The following is a 21,177-nucleotide window of genomic DNA, read 5'->3' as shown; positions in this document are numbered from 1 at the left end:
TCCAAGCTGATGAAGTCTCAGATGGAAATGAGGAAATTATTGGGAACTGGTATAAAAGTCACCTATGTTATGTCATAGCAAAGAACTTGACTGCATTGTGTCCATGCCCTAGGAATATGTGGAAGTTTGAACTTCTGAGTGATGACTTAGAGTATCTGGCAGAAGAAATCTATAAGCAGAAAAACATTCAAAATGTGGCATGGCTTCTTCTAACATCCTATCATCAGATAAAAGAGCAAAGAAATAACTTAAATTTGGAACTTATAATTGAAAGTGAAGCATAGCATAAAAGTTTAGAAAATTCACAGCCTGGCCATGTGATAGAGAAGGAAAGGCTATTTTTAGGAGACGAATTGAAATGAGATTCAAAGCCACCACCTGCTAGAGAGCTTTGCATGACTAAAATGGAGCCAAGCACTAATAGCCAAGAAATGGGAAAAAGGCCTGAAAGGCCATCAGAAATCTTTGAGGCAGACCCTCCCATCATAGGCCCAGAGGTCTAGTGAAAAAGAATGGTTTCAGGGACCAAGCCCAGGCCCTTGCTGCCCTGTGCCACCTCAAGGACATAGCTCCCCACATGCCAGCCGCTCTGGCTTCAGCCTTAGCTTAAAGGGTCCCAAGTACAGCTTGGACTGTCACTTCAGAAGGCACCAACCATAAGCTTTGGTGGCTTCCATGTGGTGTAAAGTCTGCAGCTGCACAGAATCCAAGAATGAAGGAAGCTTGGCAGCTTCCACCTAGATTTCGGAGGATGTATGGGAAATCCTGGGTGTCCAGGCAGAAACCTGCTGCAGAGACAGAGGCCCTGCAGATAGTCCCTACTAGGGCAATCCCAAGGAAAACTGTGGAGTCAGAGTCCGCACTGGAGCACTGCCTAGTGGAGCTGTGGGAATTGGGCCACTGCCCTCCAGACCCCTGAATGTTAGAGCAACTGGCAGCTTGTATCCTTGGCCTCAACAAGCTACAGGCACTCAACTCCAACCTGTAAGGGCACCCACAGGAGCTGCATCATGCAAAGCCACAGAGGTAGAGTTGCCCAAGGAGTTGCCTTGGGAGCCTGCCCGGCACAACAGTGTTCCCAATTTGTGGGACATGGAGTCAAAGATTGTTTTGGAGCTTTAAAGTTTTAAGTCTGCCCTGCTGAGTTTCAGACTTGTGTGGAACCTACTGCTCCTTTCTTTTGGCTGATTTCTCCCTTTTGGAATGGGAAAGTTTACCCAATGCCTATACCAACATTATATCTTGGAAGTAAATAACTTGTTTTTTTAATTTACAGGCTCATAGGAGTCTCAGATGGGACTTTGAACTTTGGACTTGGGACTTTTGAATGATGCTGGAATTAGTTAAGACTTCTGAGGACGATCAGGAAGTGATGATTGTATTTTGCAATGTGAGAAGAACAAGAGATGATGTGGAGGGACAGGAGTGGAATGATATGGCTTAGATATTTTCTCCCCTCCAAATCTCATGTTGAAATGTGACCTCCAGTGTTTAACATGGGCCTAGTAGATGTGTTTACGTCATGGGGCAGATTCCTCATGAGGCTTGGTGCTGCCCTCGTGATAATGCATGAGTTCCTGCTCTGAGTTCATGTGAGACGTGATTGTTTAAAATCACTCTCTCTTGCTTCCACTCGTCATGTGATATGCTAGCTCTCATGTTGCCTTCTGCCATGATTATAAGCTTCCTTAAGACCTCACCAGAAGCAGATGCTGGCACCACACTTCTTGTACAGCCCACAGAACCATGAGCCAAAATAAACCTCTTTTCTTTATAAATTACCCAGCTTCAGATATTCCTTTATACGAATGCAAATGGACTAACACATCTGATAATAGCTGAAACATCTGCTTTTCTACCTTCCTTTTTAAGATCAATCAGATCTGGGTCTATCCTTTTGCTTTTAATATCTGTTTCTTTCAAGCATCAAGATTCCATTCTCTATTTCATGGCTATCTAATTTGTCTCATAAAATCTCTGTTTCTCATAAGGAAATCTCTCTTTTCCTCCAAAGTAATCAACTAGTTTTTCTATTTTTTTTATTTTTTTTCTCACTTCTTCCATTCTAATAAGAAAACTAAAACATGCCTCTTTCACACAACTGCAATTCCTCCTGGATATTTTACACAAACTCAATTCTTAAAATCCAGGTGCTCCAAACACAGCCTTTATTCTTTCTCTTCATAGCCTTTAAGTGTGCAATAATTTTAATAACTTGTTTGTTACCTTTTTCAATTCCACTGAAGATAGAGTAGATTCTCTGTGTAGTAAGCACTTGCAACTGCTTTTCATGTTTTTTAATCAGATTCACTACCCCACTGTGGGCAAAACCATAATAAGTGTTCTCTGAGTTACAAGGCCACGGACAGTGCTTGTGTGATAACACAGTTCAAAGATCGAGATCAAACTGCAGTAGCTCAGCCAGTATCTACTCAGGCCAGCAGGGCCTATATGCTAATGATAAAATTGTCCCATCTGCCCCAAAACAACTATTTGCTTAGGAATAAAACTGCTATGCCCTACAATAAACCCCAAAGTCAAAATCTTGCATAGCTAAAGCTGACAGCCCATAGCCCCATGCCCTAGTTTCACTAAAAATGTCTCCAGGTGTTATTTGAGTCACCAAAATCTACTTTGTGTCTATTTATGTTCATTAGTGATAAAACTGATATTGGAGGAGGTGGTTTAAGTGCATGGCTACAAGGATCTTCCTAAGACTTAGTGCATCTAGCCTCATCCCATGGGGCTTACTGCTGTACAACTGAGGCCTTGGAGGCAAAACCAAATATCCTCAGGTAGACTCCAGAAGAAAGATAGGGGAAGTGTCTGAGCTTTGCATCTGTGCTCACATCTTCAGACCCTGCCAATCAGACAATTCCTTAAACATTTGTGAGAAAGAAAAAATGGGGCAAGAGTTCAGGAAGTTTAGGGAAAGTGCCTCCTCTTGAAGCCTGAGAAGTGAGCAACAAGTCTGTCCTCTCCAACAATACTCCAGTGGCATTTATAACTATCCGCAAGCTCTGACAGAAGTTTTTGTGGACTCAGTCTGCCATGATATGACTGCACATCAATATCTAGAACACCGGTTCTGGATTAAAGTCCAATCGAGACAGCCTCTCTTGATAAGACTTGCATATATTCAAGGCACATAATCTCATGAAGATTGCCCTATTTTAGCTTAATTTAGTTTTCAACCCCCAGCACTTTCTTATACTGATGACAGTCTATCTGATATTTGACAAAAATGATGCATTGCCAAAACATGTAATCCAGAATGTCTTCCAAATCATGCCCCAGAAAGCAATGGCTCTCGCCAAAGCTACAATTAACTAAATGAATAAGAAGCTTCCCGTAATCTTATAGAGAAACCCATCTAGATCTCCTTTTATTATTTCTGCTTCCTAGGAATATCCAGATAACTGAACAAAATTTCTAGTACCCTTCCTCACCCCTGCAACCAGGCTCATGGCATTCTCCTTCTATTCTAGACATCCCAGTATGTATAACCGAGAGTTTGAACAACCATATTTCATGACACAATTAAGATGTAACTGTATTTTCATTACCTTCTGTGCATTGAAAGGGGGATAGTCTTACCCTGCCTTGATATCATTAATTCATCATTAGGTAATAAACAGCCTTGTGATTGCTTTAATTCACAAAACATGGTCTCAATGTTGTTATTAGACTATCTCAGTCCAAATTATTGGTCAATGCTTTAGTCTTCATTCAAATTTTAGATTTTTCCTACCTCACTCACCTTCCCATCTGTAACTCTCTGTCTGTCTGACTTTAAGCTATAAAGTATAGTCAAACTTACTCCTATCCCTTTTGCCTTCTCTCTGACTTCTTTGCTACCATTTCAGAGCTCCTTGAGATTTATATATACTTTAAGTTCTAGGGTACACGTGCACAACGTGCAGTCTTGGTGGGACTGTAAACTAGTTCAACCATTGTGGAAGACAGTGTGGCGATGCCCCTTGAGATTTGAAAAAGGAGCTGGAGACACTTCGTGGAGAAAGGGAAGAACTTACCTGGCTAGAGGACTTGCCCGTCTCTGAGAGAAAGTTCAAACTACTGTGAGCTATTATCATGGCTTTTCTTAAGAGAATCGCAACCGAGTGTGGTGGCTCACGCCTGTAATCCCAGCACTTTGGGAGGCTGAGGCAGGTGGATCACAAGGTCAATAGATCAAAACCATCCTGGCCAACATGGTGAAACCCCATCTCTACTAAAAGTACAAAAATTAGCTGGGTGTGGTGGTGCACACCTGTAATCCCTGCTACTCGGGAGGCTGAGGCAGGAGAATCACTTGAACCCGGGAGGCAGAGGTTGCAGTGAGCCAAGATTGTGCCACTGTACTCCACCTGGTGACAGAGCAAGACTCCATCTAAAAAAAAAGAGAGAGAATCCCTTCAGTGGCAGAACTTCTTTCCTGACTTCTGCAGATACATCTCTGTTTTGAATGTCCTTGCAACTCCTTCAGTAGCATCTAGAAATTCAATATGTGTCTCCAAGTTTTTGCCTGTGGGGTTCACGTGTCCCTCCAGGCAGCTTTACTGAACAGGGCCAAAGATGGCCCCACACAAGTTATCTCCTCTGTGTGGCCTACTTCTGATGGACAGGAAAACTCGCACATTTTTTGCTTTCAGCATGGAGATAAATCCTGATGCAGCCAGGTAGCCTCCCATAACCCACTGACATCCTGAATTACTTCTCTAAGTGTGAGCCAAGCACCAGTCTTTTATGTTTTCAACTGCAGGGAATTTATTTCCAGCTGGCTGAGGGGTCCTATGGAAGCCTTTCTCACTAAACTGAAGTAGTACAGGGTAGCATCATTGACTTCACCCCTGGGTGGAAAATGTACTCATGTTATGGTAATAGCTTTTGGGGAGATGTTCCTTCACAAATTCACCTTCTTTTTCAACATTCTGATCCCTCTTAAATCAGTGATCTAGGGGTCCAAAAGGTACAGATCTAGGGATCCAAAAGGTGTGGACCTGAACTTAGCTAGCACAAAACAGTCAGGAGTGCTTTAGGTTGTAGATCCTGAAGCCAAACTGTCTGTGTTTGGGTGATAGTTTTATTACTTACTAGCTGTGTAACTCAGGCAAGTCACTTAATCTTCCTCGCCTCAATTTCCTCTTTGGAAGCAACAGTAAGTATTGAGTTAATGTATGTAAAGCATTTAGAACAATTCCTGGCATATAGCAAACACTATGTAACTATGTGCTATTAGTATTCCTTTGTAAATTCTTCATATATTGATCTGGCTTTCTTACTCCCTTTACTGAAATCTGTATTTTAACACCCTGTAATACTCATAGTATCCTGTTCTTCTACTGGCCTAGCAGAATCCCACATTAACCTTCATGTCTCCTTCCTCACAGCATAGGACAGGAATGTGAAAGATTTCCATCTACTGTGAGGCTGGCTTCGCTATTTTATAGAATAGCAATGCTAGCCCCAAAAGAAAATGACGTAGGAGCTTAGAAACACACCCAGCTACCTCAGTCAAGTCAAGGGGGAAGAGAGGACCAAGAGAGGAAGAAAGGAACAGGGATCCAGAAAATTACAGGGAACTTGGTTATAGGAGTTTGTGTTTATTCTCTCTCAGTTGCCACCATTAATATGACTCAGTTCCAAAGTTTGAAATTACTATGTCCCCATTTCAAGTTTATTTCTCAGCAGAGAAATAATGTGATCAGCCCAAGACCAGGGTCATGTTGTGCTGTATATCAAGGCCATTCCAGAAAGAAGAAATCCTTGCATGTCAGACAACCCGTCAGTAGTCCACTGTAGCTCGGAGCCCATGACTGTCCTGCGCCCCCTTGTGACTTCCTCACTGTTGTTAACCTTATGCATCCTTAATTTCAAACCTGCACCAGCCCTAGCTATGAAACTACAAGTGATTGCATTAGGTTCAAGATATTTTTTAAATTCTACTAAATAAAACTGTACTTTTGGCCTTAAAATTATGGATGAAGGGTACAGACCAAACCTCAATAAACTCCTCTCTAAATTGTCAAATCAGATGTTACATATAAGGTACTAAAAAGTACCCTAGAAGAACATATCAGTGAGAATACCAACACATTTCAGATGTTACAGGCTCATTGAAGTAAATGAGTATAAAAATTCCTACCCACCCCAAGCAGAAATACTATTCATAGAATATTGTGCTGTTCATTTTTCTTCACTAGACCCTTAGGTCGGTGGAAACACGGACTGTGATCTGTTGCATCCATGTGTATCACACACACTGAGCCCAGTGCCTGACACATGGAGATGCTCGATACATACTTGCTCATTGAATGACTGAATTAGTGAATAGGGCAGAAGACATTTTCATTTAAAAAAAACCATACACTTCCATTTTTGTTCTCATCTCCCATATTAAATGAAAATGAAAGTCATTATAATGATAGCATTTTAAAGTCAGATATATTTATGAATTCGTGTTCCTTGACATTTACTGATGAACCCATTAATGACTAAAACTCTATTTCACATGAGACTGTTTTTATATGTGGAATATGTAAGTGTTCCTATGAAATAAAAGTCCTGAAAACAAGGAATGCATTCTAGCCTCTTTGGAAGATTCTCTGGTTTTATTAAATTAAAGAAAACTTAACTATTTAATCAGAGCATGGTATTTTAGAAACAGTTGACTTAATTTACTTTCAAATTAGTGCACAGAGGATATTCATAACTAACAATTTAAAAATCGTATCACTAGTGTTATACAAGCTAAAGGAAAGATTCCATTTTACGTATTTAAAATGCTTGAGTTGATGATGTGTCCATGCGGTATAAAGTTCAGAAAGTCTTTGCATTAATAATTTTTAAATTCTGTTTTTAAGTTATTTACATTTTTATAACAATATCCGAAAACAAGGCATTGTGTTTTATTTTCTGCAAGTTTGAACACCTTCTAGTCAAAAGCAAAACCAAATACTTCCTTTTTAATTTTAAAAGCAAAAATATATGTGACATTTGTGCCACTTGGCCACATGCCCAGAGAATGAATAATGTTACCTATCTGCTCGTGGGTCATCACACACCGTATTTAATCAAGAACATATTTTCACCTATAGTATTTGACATGTCACATGCCTATCAGTTTACTGTCAAGCAAGACAGAACACATCATCAAGTGCATCAGTTCTTACTGCTCTCTTTTGGAACACAGCACTGCAGATGACAGTAAACATGACAGCTTTTGTGATCAGCAACATTTTTGTGGCATCTTGTTATTAATAACACTTTGGCTAGACAGTATTTCCAGGGATAATCCATGGTAGAACAATCGTTCCTGCATCATTGACCACAAAATGATTTTTAAGCCTTTTCTGAGGCTTTTTCTTTTCAGATTTTTTTTCTCTCTTTGGCCAAACTCTTAACTAACTTTGTTATAAAATTAATTGGGAAGGGGAAAAATGGGAAAGAGACCATTAAGACTAACTTTTTAATTCTTGACATGGAGGCTATTCAGCAACTTTTAAGAGCCACAATGTGTATGGAAGTATCCAATCAAGAATAAGTGTGGTAGAGAGGGGGACCTAAAAGACAAATATAAGTGATGGAAAAATGATTTTTGATTGAATATACAATTCTAGCACTTTGGGAGTTTATTATTAAGATGAATATTTTTGATGAGATGTGAAATATAGATAGTATCCTAGGCACAAAATAATATTACTTAGTAGCCATAAGGACTTTTATGTGTTTTTTTCTTTAATCAATAGCAGTCAGGAAAGGGTGAGCAGTTTTATGACAAACCATTATTCAGATGTGTTTTCTTCTCCTAGGATCAATTGCACTGTTTATTACATGGACGTAATTAAGCAAAGTTCAGCAGGTGACTTGTTCTCTGGCTCACTGATCTGTCTGCAGAGTCCAGCCTTTAATTACTTAATGTTTTTAGTTCTTATGAGACCCTAGAACAGTCTGAAGAAAAAACAGTAAAATTTTATATGAATTTTACCTCAAAATACATTTTACTTTTACATCAAACAATGAAAACACATTTCACTTTTACCTTGTCCTGACTTATTTTTTCTTGAAAAATTTCACAGGACTGAGTCTCTCCTGGGATCATTTTCTTAAATTATAAGTAGTAAAATTAAATAGATTATTTGCTTTCAACAATTGTTCAATATTTCAAGATAAAAATAAATCTAGTTTTACTTCATTTCATAAAAGTAATACTATAGTTTTACATTTCTATGACAAATCTAAGTATTTTAGATAAATTTTTAGATTTCCTAGAGCTAATTTACTCTAAGACTTAGCAAAATTTTGTTTCATTTCATATTTTTATTCAGAGTAATGGGACTATGAGAATTGAGGAAGAAGATTGTATTACACTTATACTGTACTAGCTGGCTAGTTTATCAAAGGAAATATTACTTTAGAGCTATTTATAATTTGTATTATTACATATCTATATATCTATTCTAAGAACAAATTTACATTTCTGATCTATAAATCAGAAATTAGGAAACCTTCAACAGTTACGTAATTGTTGCTTCAAACTCATAAGTTATTTAAGTATGTTTGCCGGTGTGTGTACATATAGCATGTATATGATGTTTATATTAATATGTATTTGCTTCACTTTGAGGTTTGCCTTTTAATTAACAATCCTTCCTAGTTAAAGAATATCAACAAAAAAGTATGCATAGGTAGATAGTGCAGATAATAATGTAGTCAACTTTATCACTGTTCTTTATTTTATCTAAAGCGTTTACCATTTCTTTGAGAAACTTGAAAAAGGATTTGGTCAGCGTTCTTATTTATAGGTGTTCTAGGTTCCAAGATACATACATCAACAGATTAAATACCTTTAAGATTTTTGTAACAAAATTAATGTGCTTCTTTGTAACAGATAAAGAAAATTTATAACCTATACTTTTCCTTCATTGCCTGTCTTCCAGGAACCACAAATATACACTCGGTGCTAAGTCACAATAGATATATAAGTTTTGTGATAAGTTATCTTTTTCTTTTCTTTTTTAACTTAAAACTAGTTTATAAAAGACTTTTTTCCACTTAAAACTGGTTTTTGTCTATCTTTTATTATGTCTCTTCAATTTTTTGAAGGAGATAAAGGGAAATACAATTATAACAAAATAAAATGTCTGTTTGTGTGTACACTTTATTCATTAGTTCAGTAGGCAGTTACCGACCCCGTGATATGTGCACAGTTTTTAATCAGGTGCTTTAGGTAGACTGAATCTCTTCTGATCTTAAGGAATAATCCATCCAGCTTCCATTTCCTCATCAATAAAATGAGAAATATATTACTACTTCCTAGTGACTTCCGTTGTAAGTTTTTAATGTTCTAGAATGGCTTTTGTATGTAGACTATTTATGGCTATTCACAATTTTTAATTTTTATTTCATGAAAGTTAACATTTTTAACTGAAATCTAGTATTTTAGTATGTTTACAGGGAACATACTAAATTATTATTCTGTTTATAAATATGATCAGTTTTAATAATCACTTTATAACTTTATTATTTCCAGACTTTGTTAAAAAATCTTTTATTTTCTTCATAAATCTAATACATTGTATCTATTTATTAAGCACTTCAAGCCCAGATATAACAAGCAAAATATCCCCAAGGACTAAAACCACTCTTGTAAATCTAATCAATTATATTTATAAATATAGTAAATTTCAAATTATCTTAAGTATTACAATACAATTGTTAGCCAATGAAATAAAATTCTCCTACATATTTCAACTACAAATCAAAATTCAATAATTTATTTCTCATTTCATTTGTAATCACATGTCCTCATACCCTAAAACCAAATTCCTTTAAATATTATGAACACTTTAAAACACCATTTATAGATTTGTTCCTACATTAAACCCAAAATTATTTCTGTAAAATGTTTTCTTTATTATCTCAATTTCTAATTTGTAAACTTTCCCAAGATTAGAAAGACACTGTTACCCACTTCTTCTTACACAACCTTTACCATTGTAATAATAAGTAATCCCCAAAACTCAGTGTTTACAACAACAAAAGTTTATTTTTCACTACAATTACTTGGCTCCATATTGGCTAGGGCTCTGCTCTACCTTCTCTTTGTTCCAGAATTTAGAAAGAAAATGAAGCCCACAGCTGTCATTTGCCACAGAGGGAAGAGGACTCTGGTAGAAGCACAGCAGAGCTCTTAAAGCTTCTCCTTGGCTTGTATTCCATTAGCCAAAGTGAGTTGCATTGTCTAGCTAACATCATTGGGACAGGATGTGTAATCCTTCTGTTGAAGTCAAAATAAAACATAGAGATAGGCCTCTAAATTAAACATTTTCTTTGAGAGTCACAGACTTGCAATCCAGGGCATACACACAGATGAGGGTTATCTTCAGTATGTCTGAAGAACAAAGAAAAGGTTTAGAGTTTTATTAAAAAGAGAAGCATTTTGGAAGAAATCTTGACATTAGAGAAGAGTGGTAAGTGAGGATGGTAGGTAAAACTAGCTCTAGAGTCATGGCAGGTTGTTTCAACAGCTACTACATAAAACTGGTATTTGGGTTACAGGAGGCCATTTCAGCAGCTGGGCTTGAGAAAAACTCAGTTATTGAAGATGGTGCTATATGCCCCAAGTGTTTTATCTCCCAGGCCCCTAGACTCTGATTTTGGATATGACCAGAATGACCTAATTTGTATGGTTAATTTTTAACACTCCCAGAGGTAGGAACATCCATACAGATGAGCTTGATAGTATAAAGAAATGCTTCAAATATTTTTGATCAATCAATGCATTCTGCCACATCTTCCCTCCAAAAAATAGATGGTCATATCATTACCTGATTATTTCTTATATGAATTTGTAACCTAGCACACAGGATGCAACTCTCTTCTTTTCATAATTTCTTTGCTGCCTGATTGAATGCTGAATTATTTTCATGCATTTGTCTGGCTCTATATTCAAGTTAATGGCCTTTTCTTGAGGCTTAAATTAAATAATGTAAATGAAAGCATCTACACACCCTTAGCAAATATAAGTAGGTGTGTATTATTTCTTGTTCTTTTGTTTCCAGCTTCAACTTTACTGATTCCATTTTGCTTACATAGTTCTGTGGTTCTTGTTCAGGTCCAACTATCTTGAGCAAAATCACTCACCTGTGCAAGGATAAGAGGAATTTTGCTGTCCTGTCCTCAGTTACTCTTGAGTGTTCCAGTCATTTTGACCTCAGAAACAGAGTCTAGCATTCGTCACTTACACCCAACCTTCTGACAGCTCTAGAAATTATATTCTCATTCATGCAGCCTTTTCACATTGGGCTTTTTAGAGACTAGATCACACTGTTTTCTCATAGTACACTAATTGTTGACAATCAACAACCTGCAAGTCATTTTCACACATGGCCTTAAGAAATATTTCATTCATCCTATAATGTATTTGTGTACTGTTTTTTTAAAGCTGCAAGACTAATCTAACTAGCGTGATTATAGAAGGATTTGAAAGTCAGGCAGAGGAGATAAGATTTAATGATGTAGGAAATAGATAATAATTGAGTTTCTGAGGCAGGAAGCAGGAACACAGCATGGTGTCATTATCACAGTGTGGTAGAGTATGGGATTTATGTCAGACTTTCCTGTATTGGAATTCTGTCCCCACCAACATGGCCACAGCTTCCCACCCATTAACGAAGAACACACTACCTATGTCATAGAGATGTTTTTATTCATTGATTCAACAAATCTCAAGTGGTTCCTACTTTGTATTTGATGTTGATGAATAAAATAAATTCGGTTCTGGGCCTTATGATGCTCACAGTCTAATGACAAATACAGAAAATATACAAAAAAGGATAAAATTACCAGTAAACAATTGTGATAAGGAATCAGAAGGAAAGAAACAAGTTTTAGAGTGTGGTAGGATGTGTCTTTAAGTTGAGCAATAAGGGAATTAAGGGTCTAAAATGATGATGATTAATGAGGAATAAATAAACAAAAGTTTCTGTAGCTGTTGAGAATCCTCCCATGTCCATTTGATCCTTGTTATTCCAGTCATGCCATGGCATGTAAGTGCAGACACTGTCATATCTGCCTGAGAACAGTCTTTCGGCTTGTGTTCAATGCAGCCTGTAAGTACAGAGGAGAGAATGCCCCCAGATGCAGCCTTCCATTATTGACAGATGGGAGTAGAAGAATAAATAGCCAACCCTCTTCATCCCTCTGTTGAGTCACCCTGAGGCATATTCCACAGTGTCTGTCAGCATCTGCCCGCAGAATAGAGCCTCAGTTACCCAGATTGGTAATCTGCTTTATTACGTGCCGATTTCTGGCTTCCTTTCCTTCCCTGTTTTATTTCTTTACTCTTTTATTGGTGTTTCCTGGCATTCCCTCCCAAAAAAATTATTTATTCTCAACTCTGTCTCAGGCAGTCTGAGGCAGGGGAAACCAACCTGATAAAGATATAATCTCTAATCACCTAGGATAATATCTAGAATAAAATATGCATTCAGTAAATGCTAATTTTCCTTTTCCTCACTCTTGTTTCCTTGCCCCCAAGTCAAACATGCATAATAAAAATGTTTTAGAAAGTCATCTCTAGACTAGATTATAGTCTTGGAGGTAGGTAAAGTTAGAGTCATAGAGACTCGTGAGGAAGCAGACTCTTGCTTTAGAACTAATGAAGTGCAATAAAGACCCAGACAGACCAAGGTGAGATGCAGATTTCATTTTGTTATAATGGTCAGTTTATGACTCCTCTGTATCCTTCACTGCACATTATATACTCTGCTGAACCACATGGTTCTAACGGGTGGTATAAGAGAGTACTCGTTTTGCAAAGAAACCCTTGAGTATCCTTTATATACACTATTAGGCTAACAAAAGTAGGCTGAGAGATCAGTCATGTTCAGTAAAATTGGTCAGAGCTTCACCAGTCCTTCTGCCTTATCTGGCATTCTTAGAAGTACCAAGTGGAAATGTAGAAGGGCCTCTGATGTCCATCAGCACCCTTAAAGCCACAATATATACGTATGACACATAAAACCTAAGTAAAAACAATGTGTTTGCTATATATATAAGTGAATTTTCAAGTCAAGTATTTCTGTCTTCTCTTCCAATTCATTTCCCACCTTTAAGCTATCCTTCAGCAGTCCCTATTGGATGTTGTAAAATTTAAAAATTAATTTCCTACCAGAGTCTACAAGGACTGATCTCCCCCATCTATTACTGAAACCCCCTCCTTCATGCTTATTAGGCTTAGGCATACTGACCATCAAGTTCCTTAAAATATGCCACATACCTTAGTGCCTTTTTGAACGTTGTTTCTTCTCCCAGAATTTTCTTCCTTTAGGTGTTCACTAAACTGTTACCACCTCATTGAGGTCTTTATCTGAGAAGATATGTCAGTTAGTTATTACTGTAATAGTGTGTATATCAATAACAAAATTTCTGTGGTATGCAGTTCTAAACATCTATTTAGGCCAAATGTGTGAGCATTGGTTGGGGGCCTGATGGTAAGGATAGACTTCACTCAGTGGTTGTGCTGATCTCATATGGGCATGTTCATGTCTGGAGGTCAGCTGATCTAAGGAGTCTCTGTTGGTACAACTCTGCTCCATATGTCGCTCATATTCCTCCTAGGACCAGCGGGCTAACCTGGACAGGTTTCTTTTACAGCCTTTATGTGTGGCAGAAATGGAACAATGTGAGCAGAAACACACAAGACCTTTTAAGGGATAAATTGAGAACCGGTCCACCATTACTTCCACCTATTTTATTGACTAAAGCAAGTCACAAAGCCAAACCCAACCAACATCACTGGTATATTCCTTCTATGAAAATAAGGGGGGGATTAAATATTTCTGAAATATTATCCGATCTACTACAAAAAGTCTCCCCTGTTACTTCAGTTCAGAGCACTCAGATTGTTCCCTTCAAAGCAATTGTATTTTCTGTAACTATTTGGTTAGTGTCTGTCTTGCTCATGAAACTTTGTATTAGACAGGAAAGAATAGACTATGCAGTGGTAAGAAATTAAACTCCAAAATTAAACTCCAAAATAACATAGTAAATTTTATTTCTCCTTCATGTCACAGTTCAGTGCAGATTGAGAGGCTCTCATTTGTAGCTATGCCAACTGGGTATTTGCAGCTTACCAGGGAAACAGAGGATAAAAAGATCACAAGATTATATTTTTCCAGGGTCAGGCCTAGAAATAGTTTTTATTATGTTCACCCATCATTGACCAAACTTTCAGTCACATGGCCACAGTCTAGCTGTAGTAGGAGGTGGGGGCAGAAAGAATCAATCTTCTTATGTACTAGGGGAGAAAAATTGGTGTGGTGAACACAGCTTTGTTTTTGTCAGGACTATGGGGTCTTTGATGACAAGAGTCTTCTCTAGCTCCATAGCGCCTAGCAAATGAAGCTCTTAATTTGTTCAATGAATGAATGAATGCTATCTGACTCGAAAGTCAGGTTTTACATCTATGAAAAGAGAATAAAGATACATGCCTAACAAACAGAATCATTACCAAGATTTAAGAAATACTCTGTATGTTAGAGAGTTGTGTTATAGGAAAGACAGACTCTCTGGGGCCTCTTTCAGTTTATGACTTCACTTCTGTTTCAAAAATGCATAAGAAATATTGAGTATGAGTTATAGTTTGTAATAATGAAAAATTATTGATTTATGCAACTATGTGTGTGGATATAGGAAGCAAGACTTTTTAAGTTTATTTCTTATGATAATGGTAGGGAGAGGGAAAATTATTGATTTATACAACTATGTGTATGGATATATGAAGCAAGACTTTTTAAGTTTCATTTCTTATGATAATGCTAGGGATGATCTAGAAAAAAAGTCAACCAGTGTGGTGTCTTACACCTGTAATCTTAGCACTTTGGGAGGCCAAGGCAGGTGGATCATGAGGTCAGGAGATCAAGCCCACCCTGGCTAACACAGTGAAACCCCATATTTACTAAAAATACAAAAAAAATTAGCCAGGTGTGGTGATGGGTGCCTGTAGTCCCAAGGTACTTGGGAGGCTGAGGCAGGAGAATCACTTGAACCCTGGAGGCGGAGGTTGCAGTGAGCCAAGATCATGCCACTGCTCGCCAGCCTGGGCGACATAGCAAGACTCCGTCTCAAAAAAAAAAAAAAAAAAAAAAAAAAAGAAAGAAAGAAAAAGTGTCAAGACAGGATACCCAGAGCAGAGAAAGGCAGAAACAGTGGCCCAGTTTAGCTCAGAGTCTTCACTACAGCTTCAGGGCTTCCTTCTCTTGCCAGCAGCAACCAGCAAAGCAGTTTTGTACTGTCTATTCCTCCCTGTAGGGTTTACAGATTTGGAGATGGGTGCATGTTTAAAGGTAACAATGAAAGCTTTATAGATATCTACAGTCTCTGTTGTTTTCATTTTCTGTCTTTTACTTACTGGGCTTAAGGCAAAACCATGTGCATGAAAGAAACTTGAAGAATCTTGGTTTTGTTTCCTGAAATTTAATTAAAATGTAGTAAAGTGGATAAAATGCTTGGAATATCTAAGGCAGTGACCCATCAGAAGCCCTTTATGAACCCCTAGATTGTACTGAGTGGCCCTCTTCCGGATTCCTATGATACAATGTGTACACATCCAAAATAGCACTTCTCAGATTATATTTAAATCTGTTTTAGATCCCTGCCCCTCAAAGATAAGCTCTTCTGCAGGGCTTATTCATATTGCATCCCAGAGCCCACACTGACTAGATAACCAGAACTTAGTCTCAATTTGGAATTCTCTTTTCCCTTTTAGTTTCTGAAGACATTTATATATAGACTTTAAAGACCTGCTTTTAAATTCAAGTGACTCCTAGGGCTTACTGCAAAAACGTTCTTTGCTCCACCCAGATCTCACAAGTCCAGTGTTGAGTGTATGGCCTCATGCTTTCTGGAAAGCCCTCCAACTCTCATTCTTACAGGTTGAGCAGCTGTAAGATGTAACAACAAATCCTAATGAATCTCTGAAGATATTGGTGACCTTCAAAATATAGTAAATTCTCCCTTGCTGAGGATGGCTGTGGTGTAATTTTTCCTAAAATGATAAACTGAGTGTGGCTGTTTAAAATTTCTGTCAAACCTGTAATTCAATCTAAATATGCTCTCTATCATAATTCTTGCTTGGAGTAATGCTTATCACATTTCTTTGATATGCAGTGCCTGTACTTCAATAGCTCCTAGCACATTGTTGGCACTAAATAATCAATGACTGTTAGTGATCATGTCACAAAACACTAGAGAACATTGACCATGAGACTGAGTTAAAGTTCTTAGCCAATTCAATATCTGTTTCAAAGCATCCTTGACATTTCAAATCCCCTGAATTTTTCATTTACTCAGTAATTGAAAACCTAAATCTAAAACTGTGGTATTATCACAAGTGCCCACTGCACCCTCTGGATTCAAAAGGTTAATTTTAATGAACCTTTAAACACTTGCATTAGGCAATTTCATTTAAATATAATTGAAATGTGAAGCTGGGTAGTTGTACTGCTTGGCATTCAAATCTGGCCTATTTACCGTGTCGTCATGGCTCAAGTGCTGTAGCAACACTTGATAAATATTACAGTGTCTAGAGTCATAAACACTGATTATAAGCATAACAGAACAAGGTCTTTGCCCCTGGGAAACCATGTTTTAAGTAGGAGCTTGTACCCTAAGGACTTTTAACCGTACTTTCCACTTTTGAGTAGCATGTCGGAGGTAGGTCAAACTGGAGTCAAATGCAGCTTGGGCCACAGAAAGATGTAGAAAGTTCAGGAAGTATATGCTGGTGAGAATTAGCATGTACCTAATATGCACAATGAGTGGGGGTCTTGTGTCATCATTTACATATAATCAAAGCACTGCATGAGGAGATTGTATTTCAAAAATTTTGACTAAAAATCTAGAAACCAGAAATGCCACTAAAAAGAGTTATGGCCCAAAGCAAGGAGCCTTTCAAAAGGCTTTCAAACAATACTTTCTTATATAAGTTATCTCATAAAGTCGTTTAAAATAGACTTTAACCTGGAGGCTCAGTCACTTAGCCAAGTGTACCCCCAACCAATGAGGACAGTGGTAGCACTGAGAAAAAGAACACACACACACACACGTGCGCACGTGCAAGTGCTTTAAAATTTAATTTTCTAAAGTATTTTATTTAGGAAAAAAAGGGTCAGGTGCAGTGGCTACGCCTGTAATCCCAGCAGTCTGGGAGGCCGAGTCGGGCAGATCACCTGAGGTCAGGAGTTTGAGACCAGCCTGGCCAACATGACGAAACCCTATCTCTACTAAAAATAGAAAAATTAGCCAGGCTTGGTGGTGGACGCCTGTAATCCAAGCTATTCAGGAGGCAGAGGCAGGGAGAATTGCTTGAACCCAGGAGGCAGCGGTTGCAGTGAGCCAAGATTGCACCATTGCACTCCAGCCTGGGCAACAGAGCGAGACTCCATCTCACAAAACAAACAAACCAACAACAAAAAAAGAACCATTAGGGCTAGTATTCTGGTCTCTATTATAACCAAAAGTTATTTTTATTTTTTCTTTCAGCATTAAAAATGTAATATCACTAGTGACTAAGTGTATTTGGTCTCTTATAAAAGAATAATAAAATACTGTGTTTAAAAGTATGTGTGCTTTGCTGGCTTTATTTCTCTTGTATGAAGGAGTGCGGTGATGATGTCCATATTGCATTAGCCATGGAAAGGCCCAATTTCAGCTATCTGCAAAGGAAAAAAGCAAGTCTATGCATACTTAAAATAATAACTGCTGCCTATGTAACACAAAGATCTGTTTTTCTAAATTTAGCCACATATTCCCTCCAGTGTATTGAATGGCGAATCTCCCTGAACGTGGAGGGGCATGTTTTGTTTTCAACAAAATGACAAGATTACAGACAACAAGAATGTAATAGTTTATTTTTAAGATATCACTTTCATGGATACTGTAATAATATATTTTAGGCATATAATTTTACCTATTGTAATAAAAAATAATAATAACAAATACCCTTCTTCTAAGGAGAGTGTTTGCTCTTAAGAAGAACTTATTTTAAGGCCAGGCACGGTGGTTCATGCCTGTAATCCCAGCACTTTGGGGGACCAAAGCAGGAGGCTCACTTGAGCCTAGGAGTTCCAGATCAGCCCAGGAAGCATAGTAAGACTTGGTCTCTCAAAAAAAAAAAATGTATATATATACACATTATATATATATATATTATATATATATATATATATATATAAAATTAGACAGGTGTGGTGACCTTCACCTGTAACCTCATCTACTCTGGAGGCCGAGGTTGGAGGATCACTTGAGCCTGGGAGGTCAAGGCCACCAGTGAGCCGTGATTGTGCCACTGCACCCCAGCCTGGATGACAAAGTGAGACCCTGTCTCAAAAACAAACAGAAAGAGCTTATTTTACTTTTTTTTTTAACTATGAGATGTTAAGTTTGATGATTACTGCCATTTTACAGAAAAAGAAATTAAATTATCTGATTCCTGTTTTCTAAGTTGTAGGCCTATGCTACATCAAATGGTATTTAATCAGACTGTTGAATGACTGTTTCCTTAATTTCCAGCTACGTTTATGATCATTTCAGCTAAACCTTAGTTACTTGAATTACACGGAGTTGGAATCTGCATGGCATCTCGTATGAAATTGATCAAAGGGTTTGAATTCTGGGGAATAGAGATAATTGTTTAACATTAATACAGACTTTTGCCCCAAATAAGAATTTCCAGTCACAAAATGTTAATCACAATAGCTGAATGCTTGTGTATCAGACACCTAAGAGCTTTGCTTAGAAAATTTACCCAGTAATCTTGCTAATTCCTGGGACTCTCTTCTTCTCTCTCTTCTTATTCTGTCTCTTATTAATCCCAAAGCTAAACTCATCCAGCACCCTCATAACAAATATTTTGTACAATTTGCAAAAAGAGTCATATGCAGAGAGGTATGTTATATGTACTGGCCACAGCCTTACACCAATTCACCTTGCTCTCCAGGCCTTCCCTCTTCCCGGAATGAGATTCTCCTTCTGCCACTCCCAAACACACTCAACTCCCCTGAGTTACTTCTTCTACACCAAGAGGACATACTGAGGAATTTTTCCAACAATATCTAGTCTCCCTCTAGGAGGAAATTTCTTACCAACAAAAATTTGTCCAGTTTAATACATAAGCAATATTTATCAAAATTTTTAAAAGTATGAAGTGCTTATACTCTACAATATACCATCCCTGAAATTTGTTGAAATGCAAAGATAAATCATGGAGGAAAGCAGCTTATGAAAAAGTTACAGTTTAGACATTTGATGTGATGAAACATAAATAATTAGAATCTATTGACAAGTGTTATGAAAGGAAATGAGAAATGGCAATTTAGAGGACAGTGAAATATTACATACAATTGAAAGGAATCAGGAAAGGCTTCCTGGAAGAGGAATCTCGTTATCTGGACTTTGATGAGAGTGATGAAACCACAGGCAGAAATCAGTAGAAGGGCAGTCCTAGCGGGAGGAACAACATGAACAAAGATGTAGTGGGGGCCAGGGTGGGGAAGATTCCACCAGGTGTTTCAGTCTTCCTGGTTCATAAAGTATGTATTGAAAAACTGTTGTGGGTAAAGTCAGGGGCAGAGAATCACTTTTTAACTTGAATAGCAAGATTAGGAATCTGATTTTTTTTTTAATTCTGTGAACAGTGGCAAGACCAGAAGGAGCATTTTTACCACATTAAAACCGTAATTTCTATCTCACTTTAATAATGCATTTATTATCAGGAAATTATGTCTGCCTAAACACACCATTTGCTAAGCTTTATTGATTCTAAGACTATGCATTTTGTGAAAATGAAGAATTGTATCAATTAAACATAATCTTCAGCATTTTATCTGCTATTTATATATTGTCACCGTAGCTTTTATTTTCCAAAATATCCTTTAGAGTTCCAAATTCAAGAAAAGATTTTAGTATCTAAGTCATATTGTGTAAATTGGCTTGTTTAAGTAGATCTTGAAGTTTGCAGCCTTTTGATTTCCTTTTTTAAATTTTTAATAGAACCATTGCACTAAGTAATAATGATAATCAATCCTCCCTTTAAGACTTTTAAGACATACCAGGCCCTGCCTGACTCTGGACATGAACTAGGTACTTCTCTGTCCCACTGATAAATGGAAATTCTCTATAGTCCTGACTTATACATTTAATGATTATATAGAGAGTCTTGGGTTTTACAGATATAGATATAAAGGCTCTATATTGAGTATTCAAATTAATAAATTTAAAGTACATTTTCTTTTTTATTTCCCATATCAACCACGGGATAATAAATGTATAGAATACAAATTGCAACACCAAGTTAATATGTTTATCTCCATCAGTCTCATGCAAGTCACTTTTCTAAAATACACTTAATTACAAATGCATTTGGGGATTTTGGGCTCAATTATTTTAGTTATAATGTACTGAATACATTAAGCTATGACTATATGCACATATAATAACTAACAATGTCAAAGCATTTAGTTTTGTTTTAATGATCACTGGGAATCACCAAATCAGTGTTTAAGGTATAATAGCAAGATATAAAATTTTATCGATTCAGAATAATTAGAGAAGGCAACTCTAACCTGTATGAATCTAAATTATAAAATATTTTTTAAATTTTTTTATAAATTCAAGATAAGGAAAAATACATTTTACATTTATTATTTAGTTATTAGAAATAAAATAGGCAAGAAGGAAAAGCACTGTACAAAGCATTTTTGCTTATAGGTACCAAAGTGTTGCATTAAGGAAGAATGTTGGACAACAGTATCATCCTTTTATTCCACCCTGGATTTATATACCCACAGCTCTAATGTTTAGTGGCAGTGTTTGTGGAATTATTCTTATAGGATATGTAACCTGACAATTAGGGAAGCATCTGATTAAGCTCTTCACATTCCATTCTTGCTTATTATGTTCATTTAGATGCATTTGTCAATTTATAATTGCAGTTAATTGAAATTTTTTAAATTTTCTTTTTTTTTAAAGGAGCCCGCTACATGAAAAAAAATGCAAGTCAAAGTGGTCACAACCTAGAAGTCTGCAGAGACAGGAATAACTAGCAAGTAGATACTATATTATTTTACTATGCTTAAGTATATAGAATTCAGTAGTGTTATGGGAATTTTACTC

The 21,177-nt window shown here is 37.1% G+C and overlaps 1 protein-coding gene across 12 annotated transcripts in view; it reads left to right on the top strand.

The window, feature by feature from the left end:
• The window catches only part of LRRC7 (leucine rich repeat containing 7), a 577,334-nt gene that overhangs the window by 128,476 nt on the left and 427,681 nt on the right, over positions 1-21,177 (top strand). For 2 of the 12 annotated variants that reach the window (XM_055117394.2, XM_055117401.2), the window contains exon 3: positions 21,034-21,110. The exons of the other annotated variants lie outside the window; for them this stretch is intronic. In XM_055117394.2, the coding sequence (XP_054973369.1) occupies position 21,110 (1 nt within the window). In that variant the 5' untranslated portion in view covers positions 21,034-21,109. The remainder of the gene's footprint in view (positions 1-21,033; positions 21,111-21,177) is intronic. 12 annotated transcript variants of the gene reach the window in all.

This window comes from Pan paniscus, chromosome 1, assembly GCF_029289425.2.
Source record: "Pan paniscus chromosome 1, NHGRI_mPanPan1-v2.0_pri, whole genome shotgun sequence".
Classification (NCBI taxonomy): Eukaryota; Metazoa; Chordata; class Mammalia; order Primates; family Hominidae; genus Pan; species Pan paniscus.
Note: the sequence above shows the minus strand (reverse complement) of the source record. Positions and strands in the feature narration are given on the sequence as shown.